This window comes from Scardinius erythrophthalmus, assembly GCF_964197995.2.
Source record: "Scardinius erythrophthalmus genome assembly, chromosome: 23".
Lineage (NCBI taxonomy): Eukaryota > Metazoa > Chordata > Actinopteri > Cypriniformes > Leuciscidae > Scardinius > Scardinius erythrophthalmus.
The window spans coordinates 23,474,992-23,498,741 of NC_138243.1; the positions used below are offsets into that span (position 1 = coordinate 23,474,992).

At 39.1% G+C, this 23,750-nt stretch overlaps 2 protein-coding genes across 3 annotated transcripts in view; both read left to right on the top strand.

The window, feature by feature from the left end:
* Window positions 1–15,023, top strand: part of nf1b (neurofibromin 1b) — a 61,259-nt gene extending 46,236 nt beyond the window's left edge. For both annotated transcript variants that reach the window (XM_081354128.1, XM_081354129.1), the window contains 22 exons: window positions 1,406–1,838; window positions 1,927–2,267; window positions 2,371–2,573; window positions 2,859–3,052; window positions 3,310–3,450; window positions 4,189–4,468; window positions 4,556–4,770; window positions 7,242–7,303; window positions 7,429–7,570; window positions 7,792–7,893; window positions 7,984–8,124; window positions 8,456–8,582; window positions 8,667–8,798; window positions 8,903–9,035; window positions 9,138–9,295; window positions 9,413–9,535; window positions 9,609–9,727; window positions 9,944–10,044; window positions 10,133–10,275; window positions 10,477–10,523; window positions 10,637–10,853; window positions 13,152–15,023. In XM_081354128.1, coding sequence (XP_081210254.1) covers window positions 1,406–1,838; window positions 1,927–2,267; window positions 2,371–2,573; window positions 2,859–3,052; window positions 3,310–3,450; window positions 4,189–4,468; window positions 4,556–4,770; window positions 7,242–7,303; window positions 7,429–7,570; window positions 7,792–7,893; window positions 7,984–8,124; window positions 8,456–8,582; window positions 8,667–8,798; window positions 8,903–9,035; window positions 9,138–9,295; window positions 9,413–9,535; window positions 9,609–9,727; window positions 9,944–10,044; window positions 10,133–10,275; window positions 10,477–10,523; window positions 10,637–10,853; window positions 13,152–13,294 — 3,697 coding nt within the window. In that variant the 3' untranslated portion in view covers window positions 13,295–15,023. The remainder of the gene's footprint in view (window positions 1–1,405; window positions 1,839–1,926; window positions 2,268–2,370; window positions 2,574–2,858; window positions 3,053–3,309; window positions 3,451–4,188; window positions 4,469–4,555; window positions 4,771–7,241; window positions 7,304–7,428; window positions 7,571–7,791; window positions 7,894–7,983; window positions 8,125–8,455; window positions 8,583–8,666; window positions 8,799–8,902; window positions 9,036–9,137; window positions 9,296–9,412; window positions 9,536–9,608; window positions 9,728–9,943; window positions 10,045–10,132; window positions 10,276–10,476; window positions 10,524–10,636; window positions 10,854–13,151) is intronic.
* A 667-nt stretch (window positions 15,024–15,690) lies between these two features.
* On the top strand, window positions 15,691–23,750 carry akap1a (A kinase (PRKA) anchor protein 1a). Its single transcript, XM_081354589.1, has 12 exons — window positions 15,691–15,740; window positions 16,796–16,999; window positions 17,763–18,562; window positions 19,031–19,137; window positions 19,422–19,548; window positions 19,626–19,732; window positions 20,662–20,839; window positions 22,046–22,196; window positions 22,278–22,345; window positions 22,495–22,565; window positions 22,937–22,996; window positions 23,078–23,750. Exons 2-12 carry the CDS (start codon window positions 16,815–16,817, stop codon window positions 23,138–23,140), a joined length of 1,917 nt encoding a protein of 638 aa, XP_081210715.1. The 5' UTR covers window positions 15,691–15,740; window positions 16,796–16,814; the 3' UTR covers window positions 23,141–23,750.

The following is a 23,750-nucleotide window of genomic DNA, read 5'->3' on the forward strand; positions in this document are numbered from 1 at the left end:
TCTCTCTCTCTCTCTCTCTCTCTCTCTCTCTCTCTCTCTCTCTCTCTCTCTCTCTCTCTCTCTCTCTCTCTCTCTCTCTCTCTCTCTCTCTCTCTCTCTCTCTCTCTCTCTCTCTCTCTCTCTCTCTCTCTCTCTCTATATATATATATATATATATATATATATATATATATATATATATATATATATATATATATATATATATATATATATATATACGCTGATCAGGATATATATTTAGCTGAGTGTGTTGTGCTAGTACCTTGGCAGATTTAGGACTGCTGTGGAAAGCTGATTTTGTAAGTTTTATTGGAAACTAAATTCTCCAACTTAACTTTTATCTGCATTTTTACCATTTTTTTTATCTCATTAAATTTAGCCTATGCATCATTTATTATGTCAAATTATTACATTTAATCAAATTCAATTAGAATAATAAGACACTACAGGGCTGTAACTCTTACCAATCAAATAAAATCAGTATGAACAAAATTATTTTTTGCAATTCAGGAAAAACATGGAAGCTGTATCTGAAGTGGCATTTAGATGTATTTAACACAGACTGTTTTTTGCAGCTCAGCTTTCACCCAAAAATGAAAATTCTGTTATCATTTTCTCACCCTGAAGTTGTTCCAAACCTGTATGAGTTTCTTTTTTCTGTTAAACACAAAAGAAGATATTTTAAAGAATGTGTTGATGGTTGCCATTGACTTCCATTGTAGGAAAACAAATATTAAACACTATGGAAGTCGATGGCTACCGTCAACTGTGTGGTAAATGATGAAAATTTTCAACAGAACTAAACTATCCTGTTAACCTGCAGTTACAAATGCATAAATAATGTTTTGATGTTTTAAAACTAAAACGATGAAATATTAAATGATTTTAAATAATTTAAAAGATACTTTCAATTGAAACTAAACCATCAGCAGGTGACGGCAAGTCACTGTTAATGAGCGAATCATTGAGTCGTTAATTCAACCGATTTGTTCTAAAGACTGATAATTTCAGGAACTAAGCATTTAACTTTTCTTAGTGAGTGAGTCATTGAATCATTTATTCAACTGATTCGTTCAAATGAACTGATTTATTCAGTGACAAAACACCTCTGTGTGTTGCTCAGAGACACAAAACAGTTCAGCTGCGGCTTTGTTGGCGAAATAGAGCAAAACAGGCAATATTGTGTCTAAAATGTTAGTCACTCCTAGAAGTTTTGTTATTTGGTTTCTATAACCTTCAAAATGCAAGCTTATATGACCACTGAAAACACTCTCTGGCTTTGTCAAGCAAGCATCATAGTTTGTCTTCCTTTTGCTAGTTATTAATCTAATAATAACAGTGTTCAGTGGGATTGCAGGCATTTGTTTTCTGTTTCGTTGACTGTCTGTTTTCATTACTCTCACAGGTTCAAGACAGGCCAGATAAATGGGGACTTGCTCATTTACCACGTGCTTCTCACCCTCAAACCTTACTATGCTAAACCCTATGAGCTAGTGGTTGACTTGACGCATGCTGGCCCCAGCAATCGCTTCAAGACCGACTTCCTCTCCAAATGGTTTGTTGTCTTTCCGGGATTTGCTTACGAGAACGTGGCCGCCATCTACATCTATAACTGTAACACATGGGTACGAGAATACACCAAATACCATGAGAGACTGCTGACGGGCCTCAAGGGCAGTAAGAAGTTACTGTTTATTGACTCACCCGCACGGCTTGCTGAGCATGTGGAACCAGAGGAACAGAAGCTCCCGGCAGCTACTCTTGCGCTGGAAGAAGACCTGAAGGTCTTTCACAATGCCCTAAAACTGGCCCACAAAGACACCAAAGTCTCCATTAAGGTGTGTGCATGAAAAACATGAATACTTCTAACAGCTCAGTTTCACTTTTTGTTTTATCTCAATATTTTTGATTCTCTCTTTGCTCCAGGTGGGCAGTACGGCAGTGCAGGTGACCTCAGCCGAACGAACACGAGTCTTGGGTCAGTCTGTCTTCCTCAACGACATCTACTACGCCTCGGAGATTGAAGAGATCTGCCTAGTGGATGAAAATCAGTTCACGCTAACCATCGCTAACCAGGGTACGCCGTTGACCTTCATGCACCAGGAGTGTGAGAGCATAGTTCACTCGATTATCCACATCCGTACGCGCTGGGAGCTCTCCCAGCCCGACTCCATCCCCCAGCACACCAAGATCAGGCCCAAAGATGTTCCGGGAACTCTTCTCAACATCGCCCTCCTCAACCTGGGCAGCTCTGACCCCAGTTTAAGGTGATGAATTATCCTACTTAAATCAACAGTGGTCAAATATTTACCAGTGTATTCCTGGCATTTCATGCCTGAATATTTATGTTTCTCTCTGTTTTTTTAAAAGGTCTGCCGCTTATAACCTCCTGTGTGCCTTAACTTGCACCTTTAACCTGAAGATTGAAGGCCAACTTTTGGAAACCTCTGGCCTTTGCATCCCTGCCAATAACACCCTTTTCATCGTGTCCATTAGCAAGACTCTAGCAGCTAATGAGCCTCACCTGACCCTGGAGTTCCTGGAGGAGTGTATCTCTGGTTTCAGCAAGTCCAGTTAGTGCCCCATTAAGCCCTTAATTAAACTCTCAGAAGACCCTGGTGATCCTCCTGCTGTTTCGGATCATTACTCGCATTCTGTTTTGCCTTGAAGTCCTAATAGGAAGTGCCTACTTCTACTTGAAGGCATCATGATTGTGTATTTGCTTTTGTTCAGTTATGTCTACAAGAATGAATGGTTTGTCTAGAGATAAGGATGTTAAGTGTTTAGCACAACAGGGTCCAGGAACGCTCAAGTAAAGAAGTCTTCTGGTAACCAATGACTTTCCTCCATGTATGCAGGTATAGAATTAAAGCACTTGTGTTTGGAGTACATGACTCCCTGGCTGCTGAACCTGGTACGCTTCTGCAAACACAGCGACGATGGCAAGCGGCAACGAGTTACTGCGATTCTGGATAAACTCATTACCATGACGATCAATGAAAAGCAGATGTATCCATCCATTCAGGCCAAGATCTGGGGGAGCTTGGGACAGGTAACAGAACTAATCTTAAATGTATTCATGTGACACAGAATTGAAGGCATCTTATTTGGGGTTTTGCTTAAGAGCTACGTTATGAAACTACGTAAATTACACTTAAAAAAAAAAAGATTAACACATTGCTATTTGTGGTTTCCCAGTCGTGTAGCATTCATATAGCATACTTGCACTGTTGTGTTTGCAATTAATTTAACTTTAGAGAGCATTACTCATGTCAATGTTGAGCTGATGGCAGCTTCCTGTGTCTACAGATAACAGATCTACTTGATGTAGTTCTGGACAGTTTTATTAAAACCAGTGCGACGGGAGGTCTCGGATCTATCAAAGCTGAAGTAATGGCAGACACCGCTGTGGCTTTGGCCTCTGGCAACGTCAAACTGGTGTCTAGCAAGGTGATGTTCATGCACACACACTTTGTGAGAGTGATTATAAATGGTAGCTGAAAAAGTTCAGCTTTTATAAGCGCAAATTGTCTAAGAAGTGTAACGTTTCTTAACATTACATTTAGACCAGGAGAAACTTGAACAGACCAAGGACCACATTTTGAGAATGTTTCTGAACATGTAAAACTGCAACACAACATGTTAAATGTGATGCTGTAATTATATGAGGAACAGTGTGACTCACAGATGTGGTTTGGTTGGTTTCTTCCTCTCTCGCTCTTGTTCTTACTCTCTTTAACCTCTCTCGTCTGCCTGTCTCTATTTCTCTCTTTGTTATTAGAGATGGTTAATGGTGCTCAGGTCATGGACTTGAGGTTGGTTCATTGAGCTCAGCTGGGTTCTGTGAACCATGCAGACTTAACATAAGAATATTTCATTTAAACAACAACTTAATCCTCAAGCAGAACAATTTACAGGAAATGTTTTTTTTTTCAGTGTTTCTGTATAGATTGAGCTGTCCGTTGTCATTTAATATTATTTATATATTCTATTATAGTGTTTATAAATCATTTGAATTAGCTTTATTATCTATATTTTCCATTTTCATTTAAATTTTAGTTTGTTTTAGTCATTTTATATGCTTTTGTCATTTTTATCAGTGTTATTATGTTTCTATTTTAATTTATTTCAGTTTTTAAGTTTTTCAACTATTTATTTTTTTATTTATAAAAAATAACTTACCCACAGGTGATCATTCGGATGTGTAAAATCATCGATAAGACGTGTCTGTCACCCACACCAACGTTGGAGCAGCACCTGATGTGGGATGACATCGCCATCCTGGCCAGGTACATGCTCATGCTGTCCTTCAACAACTCTCTGGATGTAGCCGCCCACCTGCCCTATCTCTTCCATGTCGTGACCCTGCTGGTGGCCACGGGGCCTCTGTCGCTGCGGGCATCCACGCATGGCCTGGTTATCAACATCATCCACTCCCTCTGCACATGCTCCCAGCTGTGCTTCAGCGGTAAGAGGATGTCTATTTCCTAGAGAGATGTCTTCATGCATCAGTGAGTTATTGATTACTGAAGTGTCTTGGTTTTCTGCTGTGCAGAGGAGACCAAGCAGGTGTTGCGTCTAAGTCTGACAGAGTTCTCCCTGCCAAAGTTCTACCTGCTGTTCGGCATCAGCAAGGTCAAATCGGCTGCGGTTATTGCCTTTCGTTCCAGCTACAGGGATCGTTCATTCTCTCCGGGCTCCTATGAGAGAGAGACCTTTGCTCTGTCATCCCTGGAGACGGTTACCGAGGCATTGCTGGAGATCATGGAGGTACGTTATACCTTGTAACCTCAGACGGAAAGACTTTCAAACTTCATATAGCTGTACATTTACCAGCTAAAGAGAAATCTCATTGGTCCAAAATCCTTCTCAATATAGCTTTTTATTTAAAGGGCCCCTATTATGGATTTTTGAAAATGTAGTGTGTAACATAGCTTTAAGTGAAAGAAAACATCCTGCAAAGTTTTAAATCTGAAAGTGCACCGTATATAAAGTTATTGTCTTTCAAAAGTAAGAGTCGACTCTTAGTCAATGAAATGAATCGTTTTTCAACCGTTTTATAAGCCGTTTCGTTGTGACGTCAAGATGAAATATTAGCTTATTGCGCACGCAGACACCAAGGAAAATTTTAACCTGAAACCAGCAGATGATTCCTGTGAATCAGTCGAGAAGACGCTGTTCTCTACAATGTGAAGGTAAAGCCAGTTTTTTTTCACTGCCCAAGGACGAGCATGTGAAGAATCAGTGGTTAAAATGAATCTTTACCACGATACCACAGCAGTATAATCCGAAACTTTTGCAGTGTTCCCTTTTATTTTACTGATGGAGTTCAGTGCAGGATTCGCAAACCGCTTGCTCTTGAAAGATGGTGTTACTAAAATACTTAGTTTTGAGTTTTATATTGTGTAGGTCTCCTGCTTACTGGTTAAATAATATTATTAATACTTCTGCTAATCAGTTGTGGGCCACTATTACCTATAACTGTGTCTATTAATGCAGATTGTCTGTCGTTCTCACTACTTTGAGGAAAGATTAAGCATGGAGCAAGATTTGTTTTACCAACGTTTGTTACATCAGATCATTCACGCTAGAGCTCGGCTAATGTATTGCCTACATGCACTGTTATTGATACAGTTTCCACGTGTTCACCGCAATATATTAGAAAAATACTCAGTAAATAAATATTCTTCATCCTTATATATATATAAAGCATCCTTCATATCTCCAAAAATTCTTTTGTTTTATTATATTTTTAATTGAAAGATAGGCTGTACCGAGTCTTTCCGGAAAAAAACGAGCGGCTGGGGGCGGGCCGTGTGGGCGAAGCTTAGCTGTGCTAACGCGCCGAGCTAACAACACACAGAGACATTTGTTCAACAGTTTTACTCACCGTTCCAACGCAAGACCGCGAACCTTTATCATTGTGACTGCTCGATCCTTAAGCATTAGACGATCTGCAAATCCGTCGATCTGGGCTTTGTTTATAAAACAATCATCGTCGAAATGCAGGGAACAACAGTCTTACACAACTCTGTTTATGCTCAGGAAAACAAACTCCATCCACGGGTTCCTTAACGCTGGGTTCTTTGGGAATCTGTGCAGGGTTGTCTTTCCCTGGCAACCAAAAACACACTTCTTTGGTGACATTGACTTCCCAAAAGTCGGGCAGGGCGCTTTGATGGGCGAACTGCTTTCACTCTCTTGCTCTGTTTTACGAGTGCGCGCGCGCCCGCGATCTTACCGGAGAAGTGCCCTTAGGACCCATATAAGGAAATTCCGCTCTATCTTACGTAAGACAGAGCCATACTCGAAAAAAACTTTCCGAAACTTGTGACAAACCGGAAGGAGTATTTTTGGAACAAAAATACTCCTTCAAACGTACAACTTAGTTTTTAAAACTTTGTCCATGTTTAGCATGGGAATCCAACTCTTTACCAGTGTAAAAAACTCAGTATGCATGAAATAGCATTTCACCCCCCCTTTAATGCTGATGTTGAGGAATTACAGTTGCAACATCTCACAATGTACCTCAAACTGAGTAGTGTATCACTGAGAAACGTCCTTCTCAAGTTTGCGATGGAGGTTCAGATTGGATGAATAGTTCTTCCAACGTATCATCATCGGACTCGCGCTTGCATTTATATGGTAAAACCGACGTCATTGTTCGTTACTGTCTTTAGTTTACGGTGTAGGAAGCCTCAGGACAAGCAGAGCTGACTTTGTTATGGCAATGGGCATGTAGACCAATCACAACAGACTGAGCTGTCTGACCAATCAGATTAGAGTAGCTCGCGGAAAGGAGGGATTTAGAGAGATTGATTCATCTGACGAGTCGTTTGAGAATCATTGAAAATGTGGTGATGTGCAAATGTATATTATGAGAAAATGAAAAAAAATTTGACCTTTGATGCATGTAAACCTGTTGCAACCTTAGGAAACTTTAAAATAGCGTAATTGGGGCACTTTAATATCAGATTTGTATTGATTTGCACAGCATTTTGTATTTAGCGTGGACACTTGTTGCCCTGAATTGGTTTTGCAATGTTCTTTCAACAAAGTGCTAGCAGGTCTGTTAGAAGTTACTGTTCCATGTTCACATGAAACGGTTGTTTAATTAGTGTTGTAAGACCCTTAATAAAGATCAAATGCCTGTTTCATTTCTCTGTATATTTCCGTGTTTGCTATAAAGCATCACGTACTGTTTAAAAGTGTGTCACTGGGTTTTTCCCTTTGTGTTTTAGGCATGTATGAGGGACATTCCAGGCTGTAAATGGCTGGACCAGTGGACCGATCTTGCACAAAAGTATGCAAACTGTGCTCTCTACAGTTGAATTATGAAATAATTTATTAATAAACTAAGTGGAAGTTTACTGATATGTGTTCAAGGCAGATTCATGATGCACATATATGTGTGTGTTTAATGTGCAGGTTTGCTTTTCAATATAATCCATCCTTGCAACCACGGGCTCTTGTGGTGTTTGGCTGCATCAGTAAACGGGTCACACACACCCAAATGAAACAAATCATACGGATCCTGAGCAAGGCCAGCCCTCTCCTCAGCATCGACCGGGTCAGAACCTGTCTAAACTGTCTTACTTTTAAAACAGAAACATGGGCTACCCATGAAAATTAGTTAAGTTTCAATCCATAAGCTGTATTGTGTACTGTTTTTGCTCTGCTCTGGAAAGTATTAGATGATCCTGTGCTGATCATCTCAATTGATGATGTTGCCATCTAGCTTTGCACTGATGTTTTCTGTCATTTAAGAAGAACTGTTTTTTTTTTCCTCAGGGTTTGGAGAGCTGCCTAAAGAGTCCTGATAACTGTAATAGCCAGGTGCTGATCGAAGCTACCGTCATTGCCCTCACTAAACTACAGCCTCTACTCAACAAGGTTATAAATTACAGCATTCTTCTAAAATGTGTGTGTGAGTGAGAGAGCGAGTGTGTGTGTGACTTATTTAACTGTGTGGGTGTCGTCCAGGACTCACCGATGCACAAAGCACTCTTCTGGGTGGCTGTGGCTGTGCTGCAGTTGGATGAGGTGAATCTGTACTCTGCCGGAACCGCTCTGCTGGAACAGAACCTACACACACTCGATAGTCTGCGAGTCTTCAACGACAAGGTTTTAATATAACACTCTGACATGTCACACTGCAGCACATATACAAACATGCGTAGGCCGACTCTGTATCGGAAACCACCTTTTATTAGCCACCTTCGGTTGCAGAATAAATGAATCATGGGTACACTAGCAAATAGGGTAGCTCTAACGGTTGCTTTTGGGTACTTGAAAATAAAGATTTGTGGGAAGTTGACATTTTGTAGTTTACATTGTAGCATACATCTAAAAACAATTTCAAACAATATTTGGCCGATTTGTGATTAAAACAACTAAAAGATAAAATATAAAGAACTATTGAAAGCAAAAAGGACTTGTCCTGTCTATCTCTCAGAGTCCTGAGGAGGTGTTTATGGAGATTCGTCAGCCTTTGGAATGGCACTGCAAACAGATGGACCATTTTGTTGGTCTCAACTTCAACTCCAACTTTAATTTTGCTTTGGTTGGGCACCTGTTGAAAGGTAAATAAATGGGTTTATGCAAAAATATTCAAACATTTTGTGTTTTGGTTGGAAAACTATCACATTTCTGTTTTGTTTTTGCAGGGTTCCGGCACCCCTCCCCCACCACCGTGGCACGGACCATCCGTATCCTGCACATGCTGTTGGCCTTAGTAGGAAAGCACCTGAACTGTGATAAGTTTGAGGTGAACACACAGAGCGTGGCATATCTGGCAGGTAAGGAAACCACTGCTATCTCCCCTTTCCTACTGTCTTCTCTTCACTTTGGTTATTTAGGATTCAGTATAGTGAGTACATTTTGTGTATGCGCACTTGTATAGCTCTCCTCCCAGTGTCAGAAGAAGTGCGTAGCCGCTGCAGCCTGAAACACAGGAAGTTGCTACTCTCTGATCTTACCATGGAGAATGTTTCCATGGATACGTACTCTGGACATCATGAGGACCCTACCTGCAGGTACCACCTAGACAGAAGATAAGGGTGACTTCACACCATCACCTTTTGTAAAATGCTAACTTTTTGCAACCCTGTTCATAAATCATGAACTTTGTCACCCAGATTGCTGCGGGAAAGCCAGCTGTGGACATCCCCAAAGGTCTCAGAGCGGTACTTGATGGCCCAGTACCCCATAGTGGGGCAGGTCAGCCCACGAACACGCAAATCCATGAGTCTGGACATGGGGCAACCCTCCCAGGTTAACACCAAGAAGCTTCTGGGTAATTTTTACTGGGTTGTGTGTGTGTGTATATATATATATATATAATAAACCTTAATGCTTTTAACTTTTAGATTAGTATTTATTGGTTTTAATGTTCTTAAAATGTTTCCCTTAGGCACCAGAAAAAGCTTTGACCACCTTATATCAGACAGCAAAGCACCGAAGAGGCCTGAAATGGAATCGGGTATCACAACGCCGCCCAAGATGAGGAGAGTGGCTGAAAATGAATATGAAATTGGTGAGGGTCACAAAGAAGTGAAATGATTCTCAATGTTTGCATCCATTTATAACTTTTTGTTTCCTGTTGAAAGAAACCCCAAGAATCTCCCATCACCACCTGCGGAAGGTCTCTGTGTCTGAGTCCAATGTCCTGCTTAATGAGGAAGTTCTCACAGATCCAAAAATCCAGGCGCTGCTTTTGACTGTGCTGGTAATCTCTTTCTTTCTCGGAATAAATAAAAAAGGATCTTTTTCAGTTCCTCATTCACAGATCAATTTGCATTTATAATTTAAATATTTTGTCATTTCTGTTCCTCTGAAGTATTTCGTGTCACTTCCTGCCCCCCACCCTCACCCTGCCATTTCCTTTAAACATCCATTCATCATCTGAATTTTGACTGATCTGTATTCTTGAATGTTTTCTCAGGCCACTCAGGTGAAAAACACATCAGATGAATTTGAGCAGAGGGTCCTGTATGAGTTTCTAGCTGAGGCCAGTGTTGTCTTCCCAAAGGTCTTTCCTGTTGTGTAAGTCCAAATGTACCTGCTCTTCAGTACACATGACACTGAATGATGAAATGAGACTCTCATTGTTGTGTTTTGCTTTTTATTTCAGTCACAACCTCCTGGATTCAAAGATTAATACTTTGTTGTCACTGTGCCAGGACCCAAACCTTCTGAACCCAGTCCATGGAATTGTGCAGAGTGTAGTTTATCATGAAGAGTCGCCCCCTCAATACCAAACATCCTACCTACAAAGTAAAGCAGCTCACATCTCTTATATATATATATATATATATATATATATATATATATATATATATATATATATATATATATATATATATATATATATATATATATATATATATATATATATATATATATATATATATATATATATCAATGAATGAGTGAATGGGTACTCAGATTCTATATCATTTTTACTTACCTCCACAGCTTTTGGGTTTAATGGACTCTGGAGGTTTGCTGGTCCTTTCTCTAAGGTGAGTGACACTGAATTTGTTCTCAAAATGCAAGAGAAAAACATTGACCATAATCTGTTATTATGCATATATATATATATATATAAACTTGAGCTGCTCTCTGTTTTCCGCAGCAAACTCAGTTCCCAGACTATGCAGAGCTGATTGTCAAGTTTTTGGATGGATTGATTGACACCTATTTGCCCGGCATCGATGAGGAAACGAGCGAGGAGGGTCTGCGAACACCCACCTCTCCATACCCTCCACCTGCCCAGAGCCAGCTCAGCATCACTGCCAACCTCAACCTCTCGAATTCAATGACCTCACTGGCCACCTCCCAGCATGCACCAGGTCTGTACTGATTTACTTGAGACTATTTATTTGAAGGTGCCTCTCACTCTCACTGTCCTGCTGTCTGTCTCTTAGTCACAACTGCGAGATTGTCAGCAACTGTTGTTCACAGATGTTTAACGCAGATAAAAGCATGATGATGTCAGTTCTTCCAAGTGTCACTTTGACTGCATGCTGTCTATAGAAAAGTAGCTGTACAAGCAGTGTGAAGTTGACACTTCCTGCTTCATTTTAACCGCACTCTGCTTAATACTTCGTAGTTTATATTTAAACCCTTACTTTGTAGCAGAGGAACCCATAAACAGTGTTGTAACCAGGTGCAATACGTTTCTGTCTACACTGGAAACAATTGTGGTTGGTTTGGAAGAGATGAACCTACAGAGACAAACATTTAAAAGCAATGTTTTAATTACGAAACTCATTTATGACATCCTGTCTTCCTTTTATATGTTTACAGTTATGGTTCAAAGTGTTTAATTGTTTTAAAGGGCTGGTTGATTATGATTTAATTTTTCTAACTTTAGTTAGTGTGTAACGTTGCTGTTCGAGCATAAACAACATCTGCAAAGTTACGACACTCATATTTCAAAGCAAAGGGAGATATTTTCTTTAAAAGAAATTGCTTTTTAAGAACTACAACAAAGGGCTGGTAGGAACTACATGACATTCCTCCCGGGTTAGTGACATCACAAACCCTAAAATTCACATAAACCCCGCCCCCGGAAAACGATTTATAGATTATCAAGACAAAATATGCTAATCAATGACTAGAAGATACTCTTAAGCTATATAGAGCTGGTAAGTCCCGCCCCTTCCGTAAAACCCCGCTGGACCTCAAAGTTGAAAAACCGTCAATGCAAGTGAATGGGAGAAAATAATTATTTTCTGATCCCGTTTGAATTGTGCCATGAATTGAACATATGTTGTCTGTGAATTTTTTAGATAACTTTTCATGTTACGAGTTTGACAGTATATGGTATGATTCTTCGGCTAGCAGTTGTGGAAAAGACATAACGAGAAAGACTACATGTCGCCTATGTGACGTCACCCCATAAAGTTGACTTAATTGTGGTTTTCACCAACCTCAACGATTTTGTCCTCTCCCTGAAAGAAGGCGGTGAAGTGCATCAAAGACAGCCATGTTTAGCGGGATCCGTGAGTTAGTGTCCGTGTGCTAGCGGTGTTGACGTTTCAAACGCGTCGAAAGCAGCGAAGAGTTGTAGTCCACAAAGTGCTCTCACACAAAGTCTAACCGTATCAAACTTCTACCCGCTAAATTGTAGCATTCTTTACACGAAAAGTTATATAAAAAATTCACAGACAACATATGTTCACATTCATGGCACAATTCAAACGGGACCAGAAAATAATTATTTTCTCCCATTCACTTGCATTGACGATTTTTCAACCAAGAGGTCCAGGGGGATTAGCGGAAGGGGCGGGACTTACCAGCTCTATAAATGTATCAACTAACCATTCAGAAATGTTGTCTACATGTTGTCACTTCTTCTTGAGTCTCTCCATCTTTGTCTGACACCGGTTTGAACATAAAAGGCTAAAAGTTTTTAGAATTTTTCAGACATGTCTGTCTGTGTGAGGTAATCGAAGCTGCTAACATGGAAGGTGTTGTAGCTCCGCACTCTGTGCGGGGAGCAGCAGCTCATTTGCATTTAAAGGGACGCACACAAAAACGGTGACAATTTAATCATGCTATATAGAATTTTTCAGACATGTCTGTCTGTGTGAGGTAATCGAAGCTGCTAACACGGAAGGTGTTGTAGCTCCGCCCTCTGTGCGGGGAGCAGCAGCTCATTTGCATTTAAAGGGACGCACACAAAAACGGTGGCAATTTAATCATGCTATATAAAAATATCTGTGGGGTATTTTGAGCTAAAACTTCACATACACACTCTGAGGACATCAAAGACTTATTTTACATCAAGTGAAAAGGGCATAATACCACTACACCACTTTAAGTTGTTTCCTGTCAGGCTGACACACTTCTGGTTTTTTTGGTGGGTTAGTATGGTCTTTGTGGTTTATGTATGCTCTAAATGTAATGTATGACCCATATTAGACAGCTTTGCCACCTTTTGTGTGTGCTTTTTATAATTTTTGTATAATCTGAACATGATAAATCTAATGGTATATCTGGTTGGTCTGTATGGTCAATTTAACTTTTACACTTATTATAACCTCAGAAACAGAAGCTTTGAATGACTGTTCAAATATAGGCTATATATTTTCATGTGTTTGTAGCTTGGTTTAATCATGCATGTATGTTTTTGCTTCGAGCAGGAATCGATAAAGAGAAGGTGGACCTGTCCCCTACCACGGGTCTGGCATCCAGCGGGCGCACACGCCACGGCTCGGCCAGCCAGGTCCAGAAACAACGTAGCACCGGCAGTTTTAAAAGACCTAGCATCAAAAAGATTGTATGAGAACTGCAGCACAGCAGGGTTTAGCCCCTGCTGGACCTCTGACATGCATTACGCTGCATTTTATGCGGTTTCTCTTCACTCCTACTAAACCCAGCGTTTACGGTTATCTTTAGGTTCTTCTAAAACTGTTCAGCCGTGTTTGCCAGGATCAAAATAAACTGAACGCCTCTGTTTAAACCAGTCACTGTTTGACACATGGGAGGAAGTCTCTTTTTTTTTTTTTTTTTTTTTTTTTTTTTGCTTTGTTTGTGTGTAATAGAACATTAACTTTTTTTTTGATGGAATCACAGACATTGCCTGAAGGTGGCCTGAAGTATATTATGTTTAAAAGCACTAATTTCCTTCTTAAATGTAATAGATGAAAGTATTAAATAAGTGCCATTCCTTTGTTCAGTTGTATTTGATCTTGTTTTCCTACTGTGTTAACTTTTTTGTGGTCGTTTCTTTTAGGGCAGGAATGATTTTTCTTCCTGGAGAGTCAGGACTAATGCTGAAACATTTGCGAGCTCTCCCCTAAAGCAAAAATGTACAATCGTTCATGTAGTATTTCAAGAATTTACCCTTTGTACCCTTTTGGACTTTATATTACAAGAAAAACATACATAGAGGAAAAACTTTAAGTTTCCGATCCATCCAAACTGTGATCTCTCAGTGTGGACTGCCTTTCCAAAACCCCACTTACTTTTTCTGAATTCTAATTGGTCTGATCTATCTGAAATGTTATTACCACTCAATCAACGACAACTCTTGTGGTGGTGATAATCTGTCAGTTTTGGATTGGAGGGGAAGGTTTGAAGATCAAATCTAATTACAGTTTTACAGCAAAAATAACAATTATCTGAAAAAAAATTCAGATTTAAAGAACCGAGAGAGACAACAAAGATCTCATTGGGTTACACTATGTTATGGCAACTTAAACAAAGAGAGATTTTAGAAAATGCTGTTTTAGGGACAATGCTCAATCTCTTTTTAAAGTTTACTTTCACCTTATTTCTTAATGTTTTCTTTCTTTTGGTCGGTGAACTGTAACATTCTGGGTTCCGTCCAGTGCAACAGATTTTCTTTACTGTTCGTGTAAATGTTATGCCATGTGTGCTGATGTTTGTGTTTTTGTTTCATTTTTCTTTCGATTTAGATCCAAGCTTGAAACCTAACTTTTATCCCTACCCCATATACAATGGTGCCATTTTGACTCTTGGACATGTTGAAATGTGTGTATTGGGGGCAGTTTTATTTTTTCCTGTTGTGTTTCAATCACATTTGTATGTCTTAATGTCAGAAAGGTCAAGTGACGAATGGGTTTAGTAATGGCAGACAGATGGATGTTTCAAACACTACGTTTTTTGGCACTTGAGGTTATGCAAAATTTTACCTAATTGTTCTACTTTAGTTTCCTTTTTTTATGCCGAGAGCTTCACCTCTGTAAATATTTTTTTGTGTAAAAATAGAAAAAGTATATTTACTACACTGTAAATACAAGTGACTATGACATTGTATTATTTTGCTTTTTGTAAAGCAGTTAATTACTGAATATGTACAACATAAAATATGAATTGTTGTCTGTCAATCATGTTCACTGCATTATGTCAATTAACATGGAGGAAATATTGAGGGTTGCACTGAAGATCGAAATCTTTGTGTCCTGACCTGGACCCTCTTTATAATACATTATTGTTATCATCTGATTTCATATTCACAGATGTAACACTAATAAAGTCCATTTCTGTCCATCATTGTGTATGTTTTATGGCTTGGTAAAAAGCTCCCTGCTTATATCCAGATCACATCTAAAGACAACACTGAAGATTCCTGACTTGTTAAAGTGAATGTGTAGTAGGCTATGTGGAGCTATACATGAATTATATTCACATTAAAATGTGTTCAAAACAAACAAACTGAAATTACAAGAAATACTTGTATAAATCTGGACAGGGTATTTTTTTTTTTTATGTTTATTAAAGATAAATAACCTGTGTGCAGACAATAGGCACCTCAGTGTGACAACCACACATTCATATGGATACATTAACAGTAACGTTACATAGCCTAAACGTTTCCTTCTGTTTACATATGAAATCAAAATGTTAAACTCAGCAATATAAAAGGTTATTTCGTTAATGATACAGCCTTATCAATATCACGAGTGTTCCATAGTTTCCCGCCTTTCAGCTTGAGCGGGAGATCGCATGACAACAGGCCACACACTTTCTCAATCACTTGACCAATTAAAACTGTTCAGCGTTGTAATTGTAGTGTTATTTTTTATTATTATTTTTGTAATTATGTACTAACTACTGTGAATGTTAAAGTATGCATTGCCTTGAAACACATGTTTTTTAGTCAAGTTTTTAATTTTGTTGGATAAATTCATTCATTAATCTATCAGGAACACACGTGCGCTCCCGTGACGTCATACACATACACACCAGCCCTGCTAAGCTTCACGGTGAGCAGAAAGACATCAAACACCGGCTTCTTTTATTATATATGTGGAATGAAGGTCTTTTCCTTCTTGACTTATTCGCTTGTGATTTAAATGCATCAATTGGTTTTTAACATGCTTTCATACTAAAACAAAAAACAACAACACAAAACAGATTTAGATCCCATAAAGTTTTTTTTGCAGCGTGCTTGAAACGCCGATGTAATTGCGTCTACCTAAAAGTTTTCTTAATTCATGTTCGCTCTGAATTTGATAGCTGTGTGTGTGTGTGTGTGTGTGTGTGGCCTGGTAAACCCTATGGGGACAAAAATGTCCCCACAAAGAGAGCAATATCTGAAATCCTTGTCCTTGTGGGGACATTTTTGGTCCCCATGAGGAAAACGGCTTATAAATTATACTATTTATGTTTTTTATATGTTTTTTGAAAGTGTAAAAATCCAGAATGTTTTCTGTTATGGGTAGGGTTGGGATAGAATATACAGTTTGTTTCGGATAAAAATCATTATGTCCGTGGAAAGTCCCCAAAAAACATGAAAACAATATGTGTGAGTGTGAGGAATTGTCAACGCATTCATATTTTTTCAACCCATAAACTACCTCTTTTTGCTTCTATGGCTGATCTCACTGATAGAACATAAAAATGTTATAATATCTACTTGTAATATAATATCTCTTATTAACATGTTCACTTTAAAAAGAAATCTTTCTTGCATTTCTTTGCTATTTGGGTTGTGATTGTTGGTTTCTTTTTTGGCACCTTTACACTGCAAACACATTGTAATGGTATATATTGATATTTATATACAAACAGAAAATAAGATGTGTGGTGAATGTCATGGTGGCAGCTGTATTTAAGAGGGCTGCATGTGTTTGTGTGTTGCCAGGATATTTGAGCTGGTAATGAGATTGCTCTGGTTCAGTCTTCTATTGGAGAAGTGTTGGTGTCAAGACTCACTCCCCCTCTGAGCTCAGACGTCTCTCCTTACAGACTAGTGCCACCCAAGACTAGGGATGGTTATTAGATGTAGCTGACCTCTCTCTCTCTCTCTCTCTCTCAGTGGGATCAGTGGTAAGAGGATGTTGCTGTCGTTTAGGCCGCTGGCCTCTGTCTCTGTGTTGACTCTGCTAGGCTGGTGCTGGTACAGCTTTAGGAGGAGGAGGAGGACGACAGCTCCTCTCTGGACTGAAGAGGAGGTGTGTTTTTCGGACAGAAGCAGATCTGTTCACTCCTCCCCTGCTGACTCCAGTATTTTGGGTGAAAGGTCAGTAGCAGAGCATTTTTTTTGAAGGTTGTGTACTTGATTAGCCACAGTTTTAAGTGATAATATCTTCTAATATTAAATCTTCTCTACAAATATGTGTTATTTGAGCTTTAAATCAAGGGTTCCAAGGACCCCCAAGAGGTCACAACAAGTGGTGCAATGTCTGCAAATGTTATTATTTTTTTTTTTTTACAAAATATATTTTTAGGGAATGTTCCCTAAGATATTAATGAAATATATTTAACATAATGCTTTTTTTAATACCTTTCCCAAATTTAATAATAGTAACATTTCATTTTGCTTTCTGAAGACTAGCCTGAGATTATTTATGATTATTTCATTGAATTTTTCCAATTTCAGTTTATTTTAGCATTCTTTACAATACACATTATTCCAAAACAGCTACATGTTTAGCATAGAAAATGATCATCTCAAATATGCTGTCAACTTAATAAAAAAATATATATAGTTATTAATTTTGTAAGCAGATTCTTCATTTTGTTCATATAGCTGCCTTTTTATTGTGCAAAGTTATATTTGTGGGTCTTTTACAGCAAAATATTTCAAAACCTCTGGTCTAAATCATCCTTTTAGCAGTGTGACTAATGTTTCAGATGTTGAAGAATGGAAAATCTTGGTTTATGCCAAGTTATCCTGAAATGTATTTTGACCTGTCAAAGTAAGTCACTTTCAGAGAACGGACAGATTTGCTTTTTCCAGAGTGAAGACAGACACTGGGCTGTTTCTTTTTCTTCTCTTACAGTGACCTGAAAATGGACCACAACAACTCAGGATCCTCTGAAATCAGCAACTTCACAGATTCTTCACCAGTTCTGGACATGTGCAACCTTACCTGCACCTCTCCCGTAACAGGCCTCATCAAGGGAGTTCGACCCGAGCCAGAAGGAGAAGTATCTGTTCGTTTCCCTGAGACTCTCCAAACTGGGCAAGAAAAGGACAACATTGCTGGTGAAGGTCATCCAGACTGCAGAGATGTTAGTGAAGATGACTCTGGGCTTGAGTTTGATCTGGTTTGTCTCTCTTCAAACTGCCTTTCCAACGACTCTCACTCTTCAACGGGGAAACAGCCAGGTTCTGTCCACTTTGACAGTCATGATAGCAGCAGCCTGTCTGATTTCTCCACTGATAGAGGCTTGAACCCACAAAACTTGGAAAAGATCAGTTCTGTTCTGGTCCAAGAGATCATTGAAGCAGAGGACTGGAAAAACCAGGAACCCATTGATCCACATGAGCTTGCCGGTGTTTCAAGACCTCTGGAGGCTGCTGCTCAAAAACCATTTCAGCAGCAAAGCATCAGCGGTGACGCATCTCTTCAGGACGCCGTCTCATTCAGGGAGAAACTACTCAGCCATTTAGGAGCTTCTGTTGGAGATGATTCTGGATGTGGTTCTTGCTTCTCAGAGGATGCATCCTGTGCAGAGCTGTCTGAGGAGGGCAGAGGCTTTTCGATGACCCCCACAGAAGCGGACACAGTCAGCACTGAGGACAAAATGATTCCCAGCATCCACGGGGTGACAGAGGAAGAAGAGGAGGCCTGGAGAGGTACGTGAGACATTTACTTTCAAACTCATGAAATTCTGCTCCTGTTTGATCATTGTGAAATGAATTAACTTAAGCAGCAAACACAATTTTGTAAAAGTTTTTCAATATAGTAAATAAATATCTCTTGAGGATCATGTGACTCTGAAGACTAGAGTAATGATGCTAAAAAAAATCAGCTTTGCCATCACAGGAATAAATTGTTTTAATATATACTGAAACAGTTATTTTAAATTATAACAATGTTTCACAATAGTACTGTTTTTACTGTATTTTTTATCAAATGAATGCAGCTTTGGTAAACATAAGATAGGCTACTTGCATTTAAAAATCGTATTGATTCAGAACTTTTGACCAACTTTTTGATATATTTATTGCTTGTTACAGCTATCTGTAAAAAAACAAAAATGCTTCAATCACAAAGCAGTAAAATATCTCAGTGTGTTACATTCATATGGATCTTGTCTCCAGGTTCAGGAGATATAGGTGTAAGCTGCATTAGTGCCGATACTCAGGTGAGCAGCTTGGCTCCACCTCCGGCCCAGCCCATCATTCTTTGGGACATAGAGGTGCCAGCGGTGAGCCCCACACACAGACACACCCACATACTAATATTGATGGAGCATTAGCCCATTTATTACATTTGTATCTGAACGTGTTCGGAGATGCACCACAGCAGAGAAAAGATACGTGATCTTGAAGTACTAGACTCACTGCAGAAGAGCTCAAGTTACAGGACATATGAAGGCCTCACACAGTTGTTTGTCCATTGAGGATTGTATTACTGATATAAGGAGAGTGACAGGAAGACTTGTTTTCTGTATGAGGAAGAATTGTCCTAAATTTAAAACTGTCATTGCAGCATCTGGTTGGTCGATTGATCGGGAAGCAGGGGAAATTCATGAACTTCCTCAAGCAGAGCTCTGGAGCAAAGATCTACGTCTCCACCCTGCCGTTCACTCAGGAGATTCAAATCTGCCACATCCATGGTGAGATTTCCCGTGATGATGGCTACCTAATCAATGCTAAAGCCTAGCGCTGAATTCATGTGTTTGTGTTCGCCCAGGCTCACAGCAGCAGGTGGATGATGCTCTCTCACTCATCAGGAAGAAGTTTAAAGATCTGGATCTGAGTAATTGTATCCCTCTGCCCTGCCTGCCCATCACATCCTGGGTGAGGACTCTTAAAATCTTGACATCATGAGCATCATAAAAAGTTCTTATGATTAATGTGTCAAGTTTTGTGTGAGGCTCAGTTTTGTATATTCCAAATTCTGTGTGAGGAACAGACTGAAATTTAAGTGGAAAGTATGTGCCACATCACACCAAGTTTGATGCCAGTAACATCAAATACAGTGCTATGCATAAGTTTAGACACCCATGCTAAAGTTGACTAAAAAGAGGAATAAAAAATCATCTTTTGGAAATTGAACTTTAAAGCCTTAATTAAAAAAATAGGAAAAATACAACCTTTAAGGACACCAATTTTCTTTGTGAATGAATAATGTATCCTAAATAAATAAATGTTCTTCCTTAAAATACAGGGTGCATAAGTCTGGACACCCCTATGTTAAATTCCCATAGAGGCAGGAGGATTTTTATTTTTAAAGGCCAGTTACTTAATGGATCCAGGATACTATGCATCCTGATAAAGTTCCCTTGGCCTTTGGAATTAAAATAGCCCCACATCATCACATAGCCTTCACCATACCTAGAGATTGGCATGGTTTTATTTCAGTTTGCCTAATAGCTGGTTTGATTTGCATTGAGAGATGATCTTATGGAAAGTACTCCATGCCAATCTCTAGGTATGGTGAAGGCTATGTGAAGATGTGCGGCTATTTTAATTCCAAAGGCCAAGGGAACTTTATCAGGATGCATAGTATCCTGGATCCATGAAGTAACTGGCCTTTAAAATCTGTCCTAATTTTTTTAATTAAGGCATTAAGTTCAATTTCCAAAAGATGATTTTTTATTCCTCTTTTTAGTCAACTTTAGCATGGGTGTCTAAACTTATGCATAGCACTGTATCCTGACATGATGTGTTTTGAGGTGGCAAATCTTACTGTGTGCCTTGTGTGTGTTGTTCTGTTGTCTCTGTAGCTGCTGCTGCCTCAGGATGTGTTTGTGGAGGTGATCGTGTCGCAGATGGAGGCGGGTCTTCACCTGTTCGTTCAGCAGCACAAGCATCCATCTTATCAGGCCCTTCCCACCCTCATTCAGCACATGCAGCTCTGCTACTCTCAGCCGGGATGTCCCAGCCTGCCCACCCCTGTCGAAGGTATATAGACCCCTACTTAAACACACAGATCTCCATGTTGAGAGTAAGGCCCGGTTTCACAGACAGGGCTCAGATTAAGCCAGGATTAGGCCTTAGTTCAATTAGGGCATTTGCTTTAGAAAAAAAAACATTACTGGTGTGCATCATAAGACAAAACAATGGTGCTGTTGCAGCATGTATGGTTGCTTTTAGTTAAAACAGCTCAAACATGCATTTTAGTCTGAGACTAGGCTTAAGCCCTGTGAAACGGGGTAAATGTTTTATATTCACATTGACATTTATTAATTTAGCTATGAACAACGCAACATCTGTCTCCACCGTAGTTTAGTCTTTATAGTCTAGCTTGTCTTTTATTTTCTATCGTTGTCTCCCTTTGTTTTTTCTCTCTTTTAGAACCAGCAAAGCTTTACTGGCATGACTTTCAGATTTTTTGAATATTAGTAAATTAAAACACTAGGAAATGACACAAGTATGGGAATTATGTAGTGACCAACTTCATCACGTCTATTAGACCGTATTAAAATAGTTCTCTTTTGCTCATCAAAGCTCTATTTATATTAATTTGTATTAAAAACAGTATTGTGAAATATTAATATGATTTAAAACAACTGCTTTCTATGTTAATATATTTTAAAATATACTTTAAAGTTGTGTATGTACAGTATACACACACGTACGTTTGTTTCACTATATCAGTGAGGACAATGCATAGACTTCCATTGATTTTATATCAGGTTAATGATCTTTTCTATCGCCTAACCCAACCCTTACCCTTAAACACAACCCTCACAGAAACATGTGCAAAACACTACATTTAAATAAAAACATGTTTTGCCTGACTTTTTAACTAGTGAGGACCAGTAAAATGTCCTCACTAGATTTCACTATATAAGGACATTTATATATGAGGACATTTAGCCATTACATGTATAGCCACACACACACACACACACACACACACACACACACACACACACACACACACACACACACGCACACACGCACACACACACACACACACACACACACACAAACAGATGGCATCGCTGATAGTAAATGTGCTGTATGTAATGAATTGTTGCTCAAACTGTGGCAAGATCACTTGTAATTAGGGGTTATGAAGGCCAATCATCTCCCAAAATAATTAGAATTGCTTGTTGTCATCTAGTTGAGGAAGTCTGTCTATTTTCTGTCTTTCTCTGTTAGTGGGGGTGGTCTGTGCCGCTCCAGTAACAGGAGGTGGCTGGCAGAGAGCCCAGGTCATCCAGTACTGCATTGAGTCTGGCATGGCTCATGTCAGATATGTAGATAATGGAGGTTATGACACCGTGAACAGCGCCACCCTCAGGCAGATCAGGTCAGGTCGCTCAAGTTTGGTTTGATCCTTTGTCTGTGATTGTTGATCTGAATCTGATATTTGAAGATTTTGTTTTCACAGGTCAGACTTTGTGACATTACCGTTCCAGGCAGCAGAGGTTCTGTTAGACAATATCACGCCTTTGCCAGGTAAAACATAAGCGTGTTACTTTCTGTGATGTGCTGCTGCTCATGAATATGTACTATACCTGTATATTATTATTCGTATGTACATTTTTTTTTGGATCATAAATAATGAATTATGAAAAAAATGAAAAGCAATTTGTTTGCTTTGATAGGGGAGGAGTTTTCCCTGGAGGCCAGAGCAGCACTGGATGAATTAACTGCAAATATGGCCTTAATCATCAAGGTTATAACAAACAAACACATTTTATTCCTGTGTAGATAGATTATTTCCACTGTATTGTATCATTTCACTTGGCAGCGGATTCTCAAACTTCTTTGTCAGCTGAACCCGTTTGAGATAAATATTTACTTGAAATACCCCCTGAGATTAAGTTAGTATTTTAGTAATTTAGCAACACATTCACATCTTCACGGTCAATTTATGGTCACATGACATACAGGTTAACAAATAAAATATTTAAAATTAAATTGCTTTTCATCAAGTCGCAGTTGACAGTTTGAGAAACTCTGCACTGGGCGATCAAAAACAGCTCAGAGGAACTTTTTTTGGGGGGAAGAATTCTGAATGTGACAGATGTTGTTGTCTATGGTCAGGTGACAGGCAGTCAAGACGGCCTTCCTCTGGTGCACATGTGGAAACAGATGGGAGATGAGGTGTGTATGGCTAATTTTTCTTTACTAGATCCTTGCATTTCAGCTTTAACTTGTGTGTGTGTGTGCTCTGTGTGTCTGCAGGTGGTTCTGCTGAACAGATTACTGGCTGAACAAGGGTTTTGCACCTGGTTTGAGACGCAGTGATGTCGCAGCTTTTCACTTATCCTCTCCTGAACTCCCTTTCGCACAGTACATTGATTTCCATTTGTTTTTCTTTCGTTTTTTTATGGTGATTTTGTTGTTGTTTTTGAAACATTCTCTTTAAATGGTTCATATTATGCTATTTGTTGTTATTTAAAGGATAATTGAATTAAGTTATTTTCCCAGAATGCATTGCAGAGTAAATGTGATATGGTAAACCAGCTGCTTATGTGAACAGTTGCTAATATTGTACTGTTTTCTAAGATTGTCTCTTGAATGCTGATGGTTTGAAAGATTGTGTTGTGCTCAGGTATTTTGATAATGAAGTCATTTACAAATATTTGTTCTTTTCTTGGTCATTGTATTTTGTTGTTGGTCTCTTTGACTGTAAAGCCTTAAAGAACTGCGGCAGCGAGGAGCATCATGAAACCCTGCTGAAACGAACTTGTACGGTTCACTGCTCTGTACTCTCACACTGATGCTGCCAAACATCTCACTGAGTAAAAGGTCTGTGGGTATCACAAACATGCTGTGCTTTTTACTCTTCCTTGTGCTGATGCTGACTTTGTCTTACATTTAAATCAATATGCAGCTTAAAAGTTTACAAACCACT